At 42.8% G+C, this 15,100-nt stretch overlaps 1 protein-coding gene across 1 annotated transcript; it reads left to right on the top strand.

Annotated features, from left to right (window-relative positions):
* The first annotated feature begins 2,238 nt into the window (after positions 1–2,238).
* Positions 2,239–11,454, top strand: ubxn10 (UBX domain protein 10). Its single transcript, XM_038773200.1, has 2 exons — positions 2,239–3,795; positions 10,034–11,454. Exons 1-2 carry the CDS (start codon positions 3,006–3,008, stop codon positions 10,147–10,149), a joined length of 906 nt encoding a protein of 301 aa, XP_038629128.1. The 5' UTR covers positions 2,239–3,005; the 3' UTR covers positions 10,150–11,454.
* Positions 11,455–15,100: the final 3,646 nt, after the last annotated feature.

The raw sequence follows: 15,100 nt of genomic DNA, 5'->3' as shown, positions 1-15,100 counted from the left end.
CACCATTTAATCTGAAATGTCTGAAGCCCAGCTCAAGGCTTCTCCCTTGCATCCACCAGGAGCTCCCTAGCTCCAGTTTCATAACTGCTCTTCTGTTTGGAGGACAGAAGAGGCAACCCCCATGATGACTACATTCTTGCCCGTTTGAATCTGGTCGCTCAGGCAGTGGAGAAACGGCACTGAGGGAACCCGCCCTGTCTGAGGACCACCCCTTTGGTCAGCTAAGCTCGGGTAGAGCACAGCACGTCCTAACCCGGGGAGTCCACCCAAATCTTACCCGTCGCGGCCCATTCGCAACCCATTTCGACTGTCTTACTTCTAAAAGTTTGTTTCCCTCTGGTTTTGTTAACGCAGCCCTTTGGTTGCCCCTCATGCTATTTACATCCAGGAACATTTTGGGATGGTAAATTGCACCGCTCTGTGAGACGGCTCGCACTGGTTTAGTAGTTAAGTATATGTTTGGTCCTAATATCCGCTATTGAAAAAAAAATGAGGGAATCACATGGAGGTGACCATCATAAGGGAAATTTGGAACAAGAGGACAGATACACTTAAAGTCAAGATATTAAGCTGAACACTAACAAATAATATGCTTGATTCCATAGCTTTCGGACGTTCGAGAGAGGAACCGAAGCAACAGCACAGCAAGATCCAGGAAGGAAAGAGAAGAGAAGAGAAGATGAAGAGCACTCCAATTGCTATGTTTTTAGCTTTTGTGGCATCTGCGTGGTTGCGCGTGGACGCGAACCCCCTTTCCCACAGCTACAACGTTTGCTAACTTCTCCCAAACCCAGACCACCCCCAGCCCAGTCAATGGAACAGTACCCCGAGCTGGTGTACCAAATTTCTGACATGGTACTCCGTGTCGTACGTTATAGAATCACTTTTAGCAATAGCGATCATCTGTATTATAGTCCAAATCCTCAGGATGAGGAAATGGAGAAGGAGAGCCTACTGCTCTCGTGCCTCAACGGTGTATAGAGTGAGATCCCCTATTTTTGGATTCCACCAGTCCCCCGAACCCCTGGAAATGTAATCAAGTATTTATTTTTACACTCGATGCCTTTGTAAAATAAAGAGATTCTTTCTATTAATGATACCTGAGTTCGACTGCCGAGTCAGAAATAATGAAATGTAATGATGCTGTTGTGTGAATGATTAAGGATTTAGAATGTTGTAGAATGTTTAAATATGAGATGAAAGTAGTTTATTGAGGTTAGTTAGAGGTTCCCGATTCCAATTGGTAATACATGTCCCCTTTCACATAGCGCCAATCAGAAATTGTTAGTTAAAATTTTTTTGCCATAATTGTGGAAAGTATAGAAGCCATGGAACTCGCTGAGATCAGGGAACCCAAAGACACCGACCTTGGGTGATCCTTCAGGATTTCTCATGAGGATCACAAGGAGGGAGTGTAGCCACCGAAGTTGGCCATTCCCTCAATACAAAATGGAGGAACGCAAAGCTTGCAGGGTAAAATGGACAAAGTTTGCAGCACAAGCAGGCTGCACCAAGCCACTGTGTATTCTGTCTGCTAAGACAGCAGACAGCACCGAAACAAACATTCCGCATACTAATGAGGCAATCTCCAGGACAGTTAGCATAGTAATGGAACGATCCCAGAGACAATGGACACAAATAGGGAAGTGATTGCAACATTGTATGGGAAACCATACACCCCGGCACCAGCGGGGTTCAAAGACAAAGCACCTGAAGGCCCGCCCAGTAGCCGAGGGACAGTCTCAGTATTGGGGATTCAAACAAATCGATTGGGAAGAGACCCAATCGATCCCCAGCAGATAGAGGTCCGCCCAAAAGGGTGCGAAGCCTAGGACCTATAAAAGACAGGTCCCAAACTCGGTTCATTCTTCTGACCAGCCCTCCTCTCTTGACCAGTCCTCTCGACCAGCTTTTACCGAAGAAGACCTTGACCGAGAGAGAGGAGAGTTCGGACAGCAGCCGCAGCAAGTATGTGTCTCACAACGTCGCTACCAGAGATAGACACTCCTGACCCCTTTTAAAACCCGTACCAACCTGAAGTCTGCGGACCCAGTCAGAGCAGAGGCCTTGTCCTCTGATCCGGCAGTTCTTATTCAGATAAGTATTGGTCTATTTAGTGGTCGGAATAGTTAGTCATCTTAGCGTGTGCTGAGTAGTTTATAATTGTATTATAAGAACTCATTTGTTTGACTTACTAATTGTGTATGGTTTTATTGCTTTGAACTTGACCTTGAAATTTGTGGCGGTATCTTAACGATACTGGCGACTTCAAAGCTAACGAACGAAACAGAGCCAAATTGAGTGTTAAGCACACTCACCCAGAACGAGCAACAGTATTCACCAGGAGCACCTTATAGACATGCAGCATCATTACTGGATGAAAAAATTATGAGCTATGACTTTAAATTGGTACTGCAGATTTAATATTTTCATTTTTCTACTGGCTTGTGTTTTTTTAAATTCATTCCAAAAGCCATTTTATTAATGCCACATAAAACATGGAGGAACAGAATCACAGGGCCACTAATTACTCCTGTGTCTAACCTAGAATTAGTTAAATTGCCTTTAACTGAAATATTCACATTCCTAAATGAGAAACCCACGATCCTTGACCTCACCCAGAAAGCATGGCTGTGGTATCTTCCAGGCTTGCAAACTCAACCTCATGGATAATCTTTTGGTTTCCTGTGTATTTCAGAGTTTTGTCTTGCAAGTTTGCTATTGTGTCCCATCTGTTGCACTGAAAGCATTGGGCTGAAATTGCAGAATATTGATCTCTAGGGGGCGCTTTGCTCCACGGTATTGGAATGGTCGCCCTGCTGGCTCTTTCCTTTAAAATTATATGAATTGTTCCCTATTCCTCCCACAAAAATGTTTCTCTTCACATTTATCTGGCTTAAAATCTCATCTGTCATATATTCATTTGAATATGGTAAAGCATTAAATAGTTGCAAATACAATACTTAACCCATTCTTGCATTTGTTTGCAGTTATAAAAGAATGAAATGGCGGCTGCAGAACCAACAAGTAGACCATCTTCAGGATCAAAAAGCATTTCTTCTTTTGACCTTCCTGTACACCCCATTATAAAGCCCAAGGCAAGCAATATGAATGTTCCAAGGCCGAAATCTGCGAAAGGTCGTAGTCGCCCCAACTCTACTTATATTCACAGTCCTGAGAGTTGTTCATATCCCATTCCTGCTCCATCTGCTTTTAGTGATGCAGGCAACAGTCCTTCATCTTCACCTTCGATGTTACATTCACCCACAAGGATCACTCGAATGACTAACGAAAATGTTCCAGAACTCCTTCATCAAATTCCATCTAGGCCATCCTCGTCTTTAAATAGGTACAGAGTGCTACCCTCTATTGGAAGGAGAGAATCCAGTGATAGTGGAATAAGGACTATAGCACAACAAACCAATAAACTTAATCTACAAACTCTGCTTGAACAAAAATTAAAATCAAGCAAGGAAAATAAGCCATCACTCTCTGAATCCAGCACTGCAACCTCAAAAATACAATTGTCCCAGAATCAAGCAGCTGCTTTACCCGATGAACCTTCTGAATCAGAGCCAAGATTGCAACTTGCTGTGAGGTATCCATCAGGACAGAGATTTGAGTGCTGTTTCAGGCCTTCAGACACACTGCAAACAATCCTGTCCGTAGCTGAGTGCAACAGTCATGCCAACTATGCTAACTCTGTGGTTGAAACCATGGATGTGCCGAGGAAAAGCTTTAGCGATCTGTCAAAGACACTGGAGGAATGTGGAATTCAAAATAAATCAGTTCTTTGTATCCTACAAGATGAGGATGATTAGTACTTCAGGTGTGATAGAGACTGCGCCCTTTTTTTATTGAAAAAGGATGCCAAGAATATTTTCCACTACGCATTTTTGTCAAAATTCCAGTTTATTTACTAAATATTCCTGAGCATGAACACAAGCTATGTCCTTTTAAATGTCCTTTTCTTACATTCTAAAGAAAAGGATGGTTAAAGTTACGAGGCTGTGCGCTCACATGTCCTGTACAGTTGTAGCAAAACATCCCTGCCATTATACTCCATCCACTTGCAATTAATGCCAATCTTCCATTTGCTTTCTAAATTACTTGCTTTATCTGCATACTCATATTTTGTGATTTATTAATCCCTCTATACTATAAATTATAGTTTGCTTTTCTATTTTGACCAAAATTGATAACCACACATTTCCCCACATTAGCTGCCACCTGCCACTGTTTTGCCGACTGACTTAATCTATCTCTATTAATCTGTAGACTCATTTATAGACTCTATTCATTTGTTAAGGGGTGGCACAGTGGTTATCAATGCCGCCTCATAGCGTCAGGGACCCAGGTTCAATTCCTGGGTAACTGTCTGTGGAGTTCTCCCTGTGTCTGTGTGGGTAAATAGTGGAGGCCCCAGCACTGATCCCTGTGGCACCTCATGACTTGCAGTTTGTCAGCCTATAAATGACCCATTAGTCCTTAATCAGTTTCTGTTACGAATTCAGAACAGGAGTAGGCCATTCAGCCCCTTGAGCCTGCTCTACCATTTGATATGGCCATGACTGATCTAATTATGGCCTCAATCCATTTTCTTATATGCCCCCTATATACTTTAAGACCATAAGACTTAGGAGCAGAATTAGGCCACGCGGCCCATCGAGTCTTCTGCCATTCAATCATGGCTGATATTTTTCTCATCCCCATTCTCCTGCCTTCTCCCCATAATCCCTGGTCCCCTTATTAATCAAGAACCTATCTATCTCTGTCTCAGGCGCCGGAATGTGGTGACTAGGGGCTTTTCACAGTAACTTCATTGAAGCCTACTCGTGACAATAAGCGATTATTTTTCATTTTCATATTTTTCTTAAAGACACTTAGTGATTTGGCCTCCACAGCCTTCTGTAGCAAAGATTTCCACATATTCACCACTGGGGCTGGTTTAGCTCACCAGGCTAAATCAATGGCTTTTAAAGCAGGCCAGCAGCATGGTTTGATTCCTGTACCAGCCTCCCGGGACAGGTGCCGGAATGTGGCGACTAGGGGCTTTTCACAGTAACTTCATTGAAGCCTACTCATGACAATAAGCAATTTTCATTTCATTTCTTTGGCTGAAGAAATTTTTCTCATCACTGTCTCAAAAGATTGTCCCTTCAGTCTGAGGCTGTGCCCTCTGGTTCTAGTTTCTCCTACTAGTGGAAACATCCTCTCCATGCCCATCCTTTACAGGCCTCACAATATCCTGTAAGTTTCAATAAGATTCCCCCTCATCCTTCCAAACTCCAACGAGTACGGATCCAGAGCCTCAGCTGTTCCTCATACGATAAACTCTTCATTCCAGGGATTATTCTTGTGAACCTCCTCTGGACCCTTTCCAAGGCCAGCACGTCCTTCCTTAGGTATGGGACCCAAAACAGCTCACGATACTCCAAATAGGGTCTGACCAGAGCCTTATACAGCTCAGAAGTACATCACTGGTCTTGTATTCTAGCCATTTTGACATGAATGCTAACATTGCTTTTACCTTCCTAACTGCCAACTGAACCTGCACGTTAACCTTCAGATAATCTTGAATAAGGACTCCTAAGTCCCTTTTTTGCTACCGGTTTCTCAAGCATTTCCCCATTTAGAAAATAGTCTATGCCTCCATTCCTCCTTCCAAATCTGTTGTAACAAGGAAGTTAGACAAAGGATAACCAGTGATTTATTTAGATTTCCAGAAGGCCTTTGACAATGTGCCGCAGATGGGGTTGTTAACCCCATAATCTCACACTTTTCCACATTGTATTCCATCTACCACTTCTTTGCCGACTCTCCTAGCCTGTCCAAGTCCTTCTGCAGCCCCCTTGCTTCCTCAATGCTACCTGTCCCTCTGTATATCTTTGTATCATCTGCAATCGTAACAACAGCCCTCAGTTCCTTCTTCCAGATCGTTAATGTATATTGTGAAAAGTTGTGATCCCAGCACTGATCCCTGAGGCACACCACTAGTCACCGGTTGCAATCCTGAAAAAGGTCCCTTTATCTCTGCCTTCTGTCAGTCAGCCAACCCTCTATCCATGCCAGGACCTTACCCTAAACACCATGGGCTCTTATTTAACAACCCCATATGCGGCACTTTGTCAAAGGCCTTCTGGAAATCTAAATAAATCACTGGTTCTCCTTTGTCTAACTTCCTTGTTGCATCCTCAAAGAACTCTAACAGATTTGTCAGACGTTACCTTGTGATGAAGCCGTGCTGACTCAGTCCTATTTTATCATACACATCCAAGTACTCCACAAACTCATCTTTAATAATCGACTCTACAATCTTACCAATTACTAAAGTCAGGCTAACTGGCCTATAATTTCCCGTCTTCTGCCTCCCTCCTTTCTTAAACAGTGTTGTTACATCAGCCACTCACCAGTCCTCTGGGACCCTTCCTGCCTCCAGTGATTTCTGAAAGATGATCACCAATTCCTCCACAATCTCTTCAGCTATCTCTTTTAGAATCCTGGGGTGTAGTCCATCTGGTCCACGTGATTTATCCACCTTCGGACCTTTCAGTTTCCCCAGAACCTTCTTGTTAGTGATGGTCACTGCACTCACCTCTGCCCCCTGATTCTCCTGGAGCTCTAGCATCCCACTGGTGTTTTCCACCGTGGAGACTGATGCAAAGTAACTAGTCAACTCCTCAGCCATTTCTTTGATTCCTATTACTACTTCTCCAACCTAATTTTCCAGTGGTCCAAAGATATTCTTACCTCTCTCTTACCTCTTATCTATTGAAAAAAAAGTTTCCTATCTTCCTTTTATTACTAGCTAGCGTACACTCATATTTCATCTTCTCCCTCCTTACTGCTTTTTTAGTTGTCCTCTGCTCGCTTTTAAAGGCTTCCCAATCCTCTGGCTTCCCACTCATCCTCGCCATTTTGCATGCTTTTTCTTTTGCTTTTATGACTTCCCTCATCAGCCACAGATGCCTTGTCCTCCCCTTACATGTTTCCTCCTCCTTGGGATGAATTTCTGTTCTGACTCCCGAATAACCCCTCAAAATTCCTGCCATTGCTGTTCCACTGTCTTCCTTGCTAGGCTCCTTTTCCAATCAACTCTGGCCAGCTCCTCCCTCACGTCTTGGTAGTTACTTTTATTCAATTGTAAAATCGTTACATCTGATTGCAGCTTCTCCCTCTCAAACTGCAGAGTAAATTCTATCATATTGTGGTCACTGCTCTGTAAGGGTTCTTTCGCCTTAAGATCCCTCATCAAGTCTGGCTCATTACACATCACCAAATCCAGAATTGCCTGTTCCCTTGTGGGCTGTCACAAGCTGCTCTAAAAACAAATCTCATAGACATTCCACAAATTCCATTTCTTGGGATCCATTACCAACCTGATTTTCCCAGTCCACCTGCATATTGAAGTCCACCATGATTATTGTAATATTGCCTTTTTTACATGCTTTTTCTATCTCCTGATTTATTTTCTGCCCCACATGCTGCCTATTGCTAGGGGGCCTGTACATAACTCCCATCAGGGTCCTTTTATCTTTGCAATTCCTCAACTCTATCCACACAGATTCTATGCCTTCTGATCCTATATCGCATCTTGCTATCGATTTGACTTCATTCTTCACTGACAATGCAACCCCGCCGCCTTTGTCCATCCGTCTGTCCTTTCGATGGGACACATATCCAATTTAAATGTGCGCAACAAGCTCATTTACCTTGTTCCGTATACTGCACGCATTTAGGTACAACATCCTCAGTCTTGCATTGACCTGTCACCTTTTTTGCTTTGCCTCAAGTTAGATTCCTGCCACCTTCTGCTCTCTGTTCACCCTCTGTTCTATTACGTGGTCTGGAAACTTTACTAACCTCTCCTGAGCCCTTGGCTCCATTAACTAGTTTAAAGTTCTTGTCATTAACCTGCAATTCTACCTTCTCCTTTAACTTGGATTTTCTAATTTGTCAATGAAAAATTTAGTTAGCCAATCCTTTATGCATATTAATTTGCAGATTTACCCCAACACCATTAGCTATTATCTTACTTCAACTGTTTTTGGAAATCCAAAGACACAACATCTACAGGTTTTCCTTTATCCATTCTGTTTGTTCAATCCCAAAGAACTCTAATAAATTACTCAAATATGATTTTCCTTTCACAAACCACGTTAATTGGGCGACACGGTGGGGCAGTGGTTAGTACTACTGCCTCACGGCGCTGAGGACCCAGGTTCAATCCCGGCCCTAGGTCACTGTCCATGTGGAGTTTGCACATTCTCCCCCTGTCTGTGCGGGTTTCAACTCAAAGATGTGCAGGGTAGCTGGATTGCCCCTGAATTGGGAAAAAAGTAATTGGGTACTCTAAATTTATATTTTTAAAAAAAACCATGTTGACTCTGCTTGATTATGATTTTCAAAATGTCCTGCTACAGCTTACTGACCAATAGTTTCCTGCTTTCTGTCTTCCTGCTTTCTCGAAAAATGGCTTTAAATTTATTTTCTAACCTGCTGGGTCTTTTCCAGAGTCAAAGGAAATTTGAAAGATTATAACCAATATAATCCACTATTTTTACAGCCAAATCTTTTTAGATCCTAGGATACAAGCCATTAGGTCCAGGGGACTTGTCATCCTTTAGTCTCATTGTTTCCTTAGTACCTTTTTTCTCAGTGATAATGATTGTTTTAATTTCACTCCCTACCTTTTGCCCATGATTTTCTACCATCTACGATGGGAGATGAATTTAGTGCTTCAGTAAAGACAGATGAAAAATACTATTCAAGGACTCTGCCTAGTCCATGTTATTAATTCCCTGGTACAATCTTTCCAAGAGGACCAATGATTGGTTTAGCTGCTGTCTTCCTTTTTCATTTCTTGATGTTTGCTCTACCATTTCACAAAACGGTCAAAGTCCAATCTGATCATGTGAATTGTGATCAAAATATGATGTACAATTTAATCAGCTGCTGTAAGGTCTGTGTCAGAAGGTGCCATTTAGGGACGGCACAGTGACGCAGGTGGTTAGTACTGCTGCCTCACGGTGCGCGGGACTCGAGCTCGATCCCCGGCCCACGTCTCACTGTCCCTGTGGAGTTTGCACATTACCCTGTGTTTACGTGGGTCTCACCCTCACAACTTACAGATGGGCAGGGTAGGTGGATTAGCCACCCCAAATTGCCCTTAATTGGGAAAATTTTGAAAAAGAAGGGGCCATTTAAACTTTTGGGAGAGGGAAACTTGCTTTGCTCATCCCCAATCCCTCACCAAACCACAACCACCCCCCATTTAACCCCCACCGAACCCCAACCATCACCATTTAACCCCCACCGAACCACAGCCACCCCCATTTAAAGGTAGCGTTTTAAAAAATTTTAGAGTGGCCCAATTCATTTTTTTTCCAATTAAGGGGCAGTTTAGCATGGCCAATGCACCTAGCCCGCACATCTTTGGGTTGTGGGGGCCGAAACGCATGCAAACACGGGGAGAGAATGAGCAAATCTCCACACGGACAGTGACCCAGAGCCGGGATCGAACCTGGGACCTCGGAGCCATGAGGTAGCAGGGCTAACCCCACTGCGCCACCGTGCTGTCTCATTTAAGGTAACAGAATTGATTAAAAAGGTAGATTTTTCATTAATTCAAACATGGACTCTGCCTCATATTTTAACATTTTTCTTTACCCTTTTCAATATGTAGATGGCAGATTAGTATTTAATGCTTTTAAACTATAACAGTGCACAATTAAAGAACACATTTTCTATTTATTTAAATGAAATATTTAGATCTTGAAAATAATTTTGGCAAAGTAATATTACTATATTTTGAATTTACTTGTCATACAATCACAACATGGTTATATTTGGACATTTTCACAATATCCTTCCATTTTGTTTCTGTAACTTGTGTTAATTTTGGCACTGATAATCCTCAACAGAAGTAGGAAAATGATGGTTCTTTAAATAATTGCATTTTGATGTGTTGATTTAGATGGAGTTTATATTCAAATCCATAACAGTTTTTAAAATCCTTAATTTACTGGCAAAGCATGTTTTCTAAGTGGGATCGTGACCTTTTACTTCCTGAATTCAAGAGTTTCGTTGAACTCTCCATACTACTCCAGATCGAAACAAAAAGTTAAATTTCACTCTTGGTATTTTTAGTTGTGACATTTTTGTGCGCAGGTATTTTTAGAAGCCATTGTTTTGTCTCAAGCAAATAATGATACCACTGAAATATTTTGATCCATTTCAGTATACTGGTTTCTGGATTCATTAATGTAGGCACTATGCATGAATATGAAAATACCCAAGAAACTATACAGTGAAACCAGTTTACTCTTTGCATTGAAATATAAACAGAAAATATTGGAAATACTCTGAAACAGAGTTAATGTTCCAAATTGATAATTTTCATCAGAAATGGAAAACGTTTGACTATATGTGGTTTTAAGCAAGTACAGAGGAAGGGGGAAATGAGTGAGGAGTGTGGACAGTGGAAGTGGAGGGACCAAACAATAGGTCTGTGATAGGCTGGAAGACCCAGAACGATTTATTGACTGAAAGTGATGAAGCAAATGGAAGTGGGTTGGAGGGGGTTGTAAATGGGACAAGCAAAGAAAACAAAACATGGGTCCAGAAGAATTGAAAATTATAACAATAGAATATTACCAGCATGCTGTTCAGAAAATTGAAACAGTGGTTAGAATTACACTGCTTTATTTTCTTGCCCAGTGTAGCCAACCCATGCTTGCCTATATAAAACTTGCCTAGTTACGCATATGTGTTTCTAGCATTAGCTTTTATGATTACACTCACAGACCACTTGCTGTAAGACTTTTAACAATGCAAACATAAGTCAGAGAGATTAAAACACAGATGTAGATTTTACAATTTCACATCTTATTGCTGAGATTGAACCATAAATTCTTATTGGGAGTTGGTGGTAGAATTCAGCGCACGCAATTCACGATCTGTGCATTTATGTTCATTGCGGATGGCAAATATGAGTGGAAAGCCATAATTTATGGTTATGTTTACTCCTGTTTTAAAAATAAAGGCTCCAGGAGTGCTAATTAGTAACAGTTATCCTCATGGCTGTATCTCAGACTCTAATATTTGCATTAGAGAACAGTTAACAGCAAAGCTTCATATATAATTTCTTAATAGTACACTAACGATTAATGCTGCATCTGTTAATACAATTTCCTGGTTGCTTTGCATTATTTCTGATATATTTGTATATTTGTGTAATATAGTTTCATGACTAAAGCATAAAGAATTCTCCATTATCTGGTGCCTGTTTGGTGAATAACCAAATTTTATTGAAATCCAACAAACAATCACTAGGAATTAAGCCTTTGTTTCATTTGATACACTTCCATTTGATACAGCTATTTTTCTAGCGGTTTAATAATGTTTTGTGTTTAACTAATCATTTTTCAGAAAATAAAAGCATACATGATTTGACTTTTTCTGTCTTAGCTTTAAAATCCATTATTCAAGGACTGTGTATTGCAACATGCTGTAATATTTTAATTTCATTATTGGGATCTGTTTCAATGTATCAGCCAAAGCAAAGGAATAAAGGGATAACACTTCCAAAAAATAAATAAAGGGATTGCAACAGGCAAAATACAATGCCTTCTCTCTGCCAAATAATAGGATGAAATTATCTTTCCTCTAATTGCTGAGCCCGATGTTAAATTCATTTAGTCCAGTTATTGTTTTCACTGGTTATGGGTATCACTAGTCCAGCATTTGTTCCCCTTGAGAAAGTTGTGGTGAGCTCCCTTATTGAACTGTTGCAATCCATGTGAAGTGGGCCCACCAACTGTGCTGTTAGGATGTTCCATTCCTTTTTGACTTTGTAACAACTGGTACATTAGGGACATTACCGAGTCAACCACATAGCTGTGGGGCTGGTAAGAGCCCAGATAAGGACAATTATCTGGCAATTGTCCATTCCTAAAGGACATTACTGATAATTGATTCATGGCTATTTGTCTTACTGTGTTTGCTGAATACAAATTCTCCAACCTCACATGGGACTGGCAAACTGTACCTAGTTCAGTTTATTTGAAGTTGTGAGGGAGGGGGATTTTCTGCATGCCCCCGCAGCACGCTTCTTCGCAGCGGAATCCTCTGGTCCTGCCGCTGTCAATGGAATTTCCCATTGAATCCACACACCGCCAATGGGAAACCTGCGATGGGGGTTCACAGTCGACGGCACTGGAAGATCCCACTGGCAAGAATGGCCAGAAATTCTCCCTGTATTGTAGGATTGCTCAGCAGACAAATTTACTATAAAGTTTCGACAGCTGTGGCCAACAGGAAAGTACACTTGCAATTCCTGCACCGTGTGCTGCTAGCTATTCTACACTGTATCTACTAGTCATGTGGTTCACATCCTGGCTACTTATTCATTGTATATTCTCTCTGAAAGCAACATCACAACATCCCTTCTTTCTTCCAAGATAACATTACATAATTTTTTATCCAACCCTTGGGGAAATCTCAAAATTGGGTCCTACCCCGCACATTCTGCACTCTAGAACTTCAGATAAGTAACAAGGGGCCCAGGTTGTTGGGAGAAAATTGAGGCCTAAGAATCCAGGAGCAGAAGTGCCGGGTTAGGGACAGGTAGCGGTCAGCTGCCAATTGGGTGGTGACGAGGGAGTAACCAGGGCAAGAGAAAGAGATCAGGACACCCAAGTCCATCAACAACTCATTCCCTCTACCCCACTCAGCTCCATTGGTGTCCAAGGACAGGTGCTCAGCCCCTGCAATCTGAGGAAGAGGCCTTGACTCCAGGCCCAGGTGCCTTGGATTGTTGAATCGCTGTCCTGGGCTGGTTTGGAGGTGAGACACATCGGCAAAGGAGGAGAGAGAATAGGAAAGGAAAGGCAAGCAGAATGTTGAGCTGAATTTCAGGATTGAGGGCAGCACGGTAGCACAGTGGTTAGCACAGTTACTTACAACGCCAGGGTCCCAGGTTCGATTCCCTGCTGGGTCCCTGTGCGGAGTCCTGCACGTTCTCCCCGTTTCTGCGTGGGTTTCCTCGCACAGTCCAAAGATGTGCAGGTTTAGGTGGATTCGCCATGATCAATTACCCTTCGGGGTCCAAAAAGGTTGGGTGGGGTTACTAGGTTACAGGGATAGTGATGGTCTGGGCTTGGGTAGGGTGCTCTTTCCAACAGCCGGTGAAGACTCGATGGGCCAAATGACCCTCCTTCTGCACTGTAATTTTATGAAATGCATTCTATCTATGAGACACAGAATCTGTGCTACTTATTAATGAAAAAGAAACAGCCATCGTATTAAAACAGTGGATGAGTTGAACGTTTCTGTACTCACTTTTCTAAAAGTTGTTTTTTTTATGTGTGTGGCACTTGATAAGAAAAGGTAATGTACAGGTGGGTTAACAATCCTCCCGGATCTATCGATGGCATGACATTTCCGAGATCTAGACTTATTGTTGATGATGGGCATGCCTGCATGCCACTGTGATGTAAACTTGCCCGCAGCATGATGTATCACCTGGCATTAGACTTTTGCTGTCATGGAACTCCACAAATCCTGGCCCGACGTCAACACTTAGTTTCAGGAACAGAGAATCCCGCCGCCTAGCTTTGAACTGGCCCATAGGCGGTGGAGTTTGATTCAGTCATCTCACTTTTGGAATAGGCACAAGAGAGCGTTTCAGCAGCTCGCTTAACGACCGAGCAGACCTCATCAGGATCCACTCTGTTCACCCACATGGGGAAAGGGCCAGGAAAAGTGTCCTAAAAATAGTTTGTTCCATCCCCAACCTGGCTGGGAAACAGCAGAATCAAGTCTCAAAGAGCAGGTGAAGGGCAGCTGAGAGAAGGTAGTGTTGCCCAGGCCACGTGGAATTGGATTCAAGAAAAAACTTGTCAACCGACTCTTGGAACTCCCTCTCGGCATCAATGAGAGTCTCATGATCTCTGTCTACAACTTGCCAAGAATTAGCATGCAATGCTCATGAGTGCCTACGTCCCCACCCTTGATGCCAATGAAGATCCAAAGAAGGTGTACCAGTCTGCAATGAGGAACCTTGCCGAAGGCCTTACTGAAGTCCATATAGACAACATCCACTGCCCTACCCACATCAATCATCTTCGTCATTTCTTCAAAAAACTTGATGAAGTTAATGAGACACGACCTTCCCTTCACAAAACGGTGCCGTCTGTCCCGAATGCGTCCATTTGCTTCTAAATGGGAGTAAATTCTGTCAAAAGAATCCTCTCTAATAATTTCTCCACCACTGATGTAAGGCTCACCAGCCTGTAGTTTCCAGGATTATCCACGCTCCCTTTCTAAACAGCGGTACCCCATTAGCTATTCTCCAGTCCTCTGGGATCTCACCAGTAGCAAGTGAGGATACAAAGATGTCAGTCAAGGCACCAGCAATTTCCTCCCTTGCTCCCTCAGCATTCTGGGGTAGATCCCATTAGGCTCTGGGATAGTAATTGGATGATAGATTATCAGGGTCAGGTGTGAGTCAGTTTTGAGGTTACCATCAGATCATCCACAATCTTATTAAATGGTGGAGCAGGATACATAGAAAATAGAGGCAGGAGGAGGCCATTCAGCCCTTCGAGCCTTTGCCACCATTAATTATGATCATGGCTGATTATCAAGTTCATAGTAGCACACATGGCTAGCACTGTGGCTTCACAGCACCAGGGTCCCAAGTTCGATTCCCGGCTTGGGTCACTGTCTGTGCGGAGTCTGCACGTTCTCCCTGCGTGCGCATGGGTTTCCTCTGGGTGCTCCGGTCTCCTCCCACAGTCCATAGACGTGCAGGTTAGGTGGATTAGCTATGATAAATTTCCCTTAGTGTCCAAAATGGTTAGGAGGGGTTATTGGGGATAGGGTGGAAGGGAGGGGTTATTGGGGATAGGGTGGAAGGGAGGGGTTATTGGGGATAGGATGGAAGGGAGGGGTTGTTGGGTTAGGGTGGAAGTGAGGGCTTAAGTGGGCCGGTGCAGACTCGATTGGCCGAATGGCCTCCTTCTGCACTATGTTCTATGAGCCTAGTTCTGGACTTCCCCCACTATCAGGAACATTCTTATTGAATCTAGCCTGTCTA

This window comes from Scyliorhinus canicula, chromosome 16, assembly GCF_902713615.1.
Source record: "Scyliorhinus canicula chromosome 16, sScyCan1.1, whole genome shotgun sequence".
NCBI classification, from domain to species: domain Eukaryota; kingdom Metazoa; phylum Chordata; class Chondrichthyes; order Carcharhiniformes; family Scyliorhinidae; genus Scyliorhinus; species Scyliorhinus canicula.
Note: the sequence above shows the minus strand (reverse complement) of the source record. Positions and strands in the feature narration are given on the sequence as shown.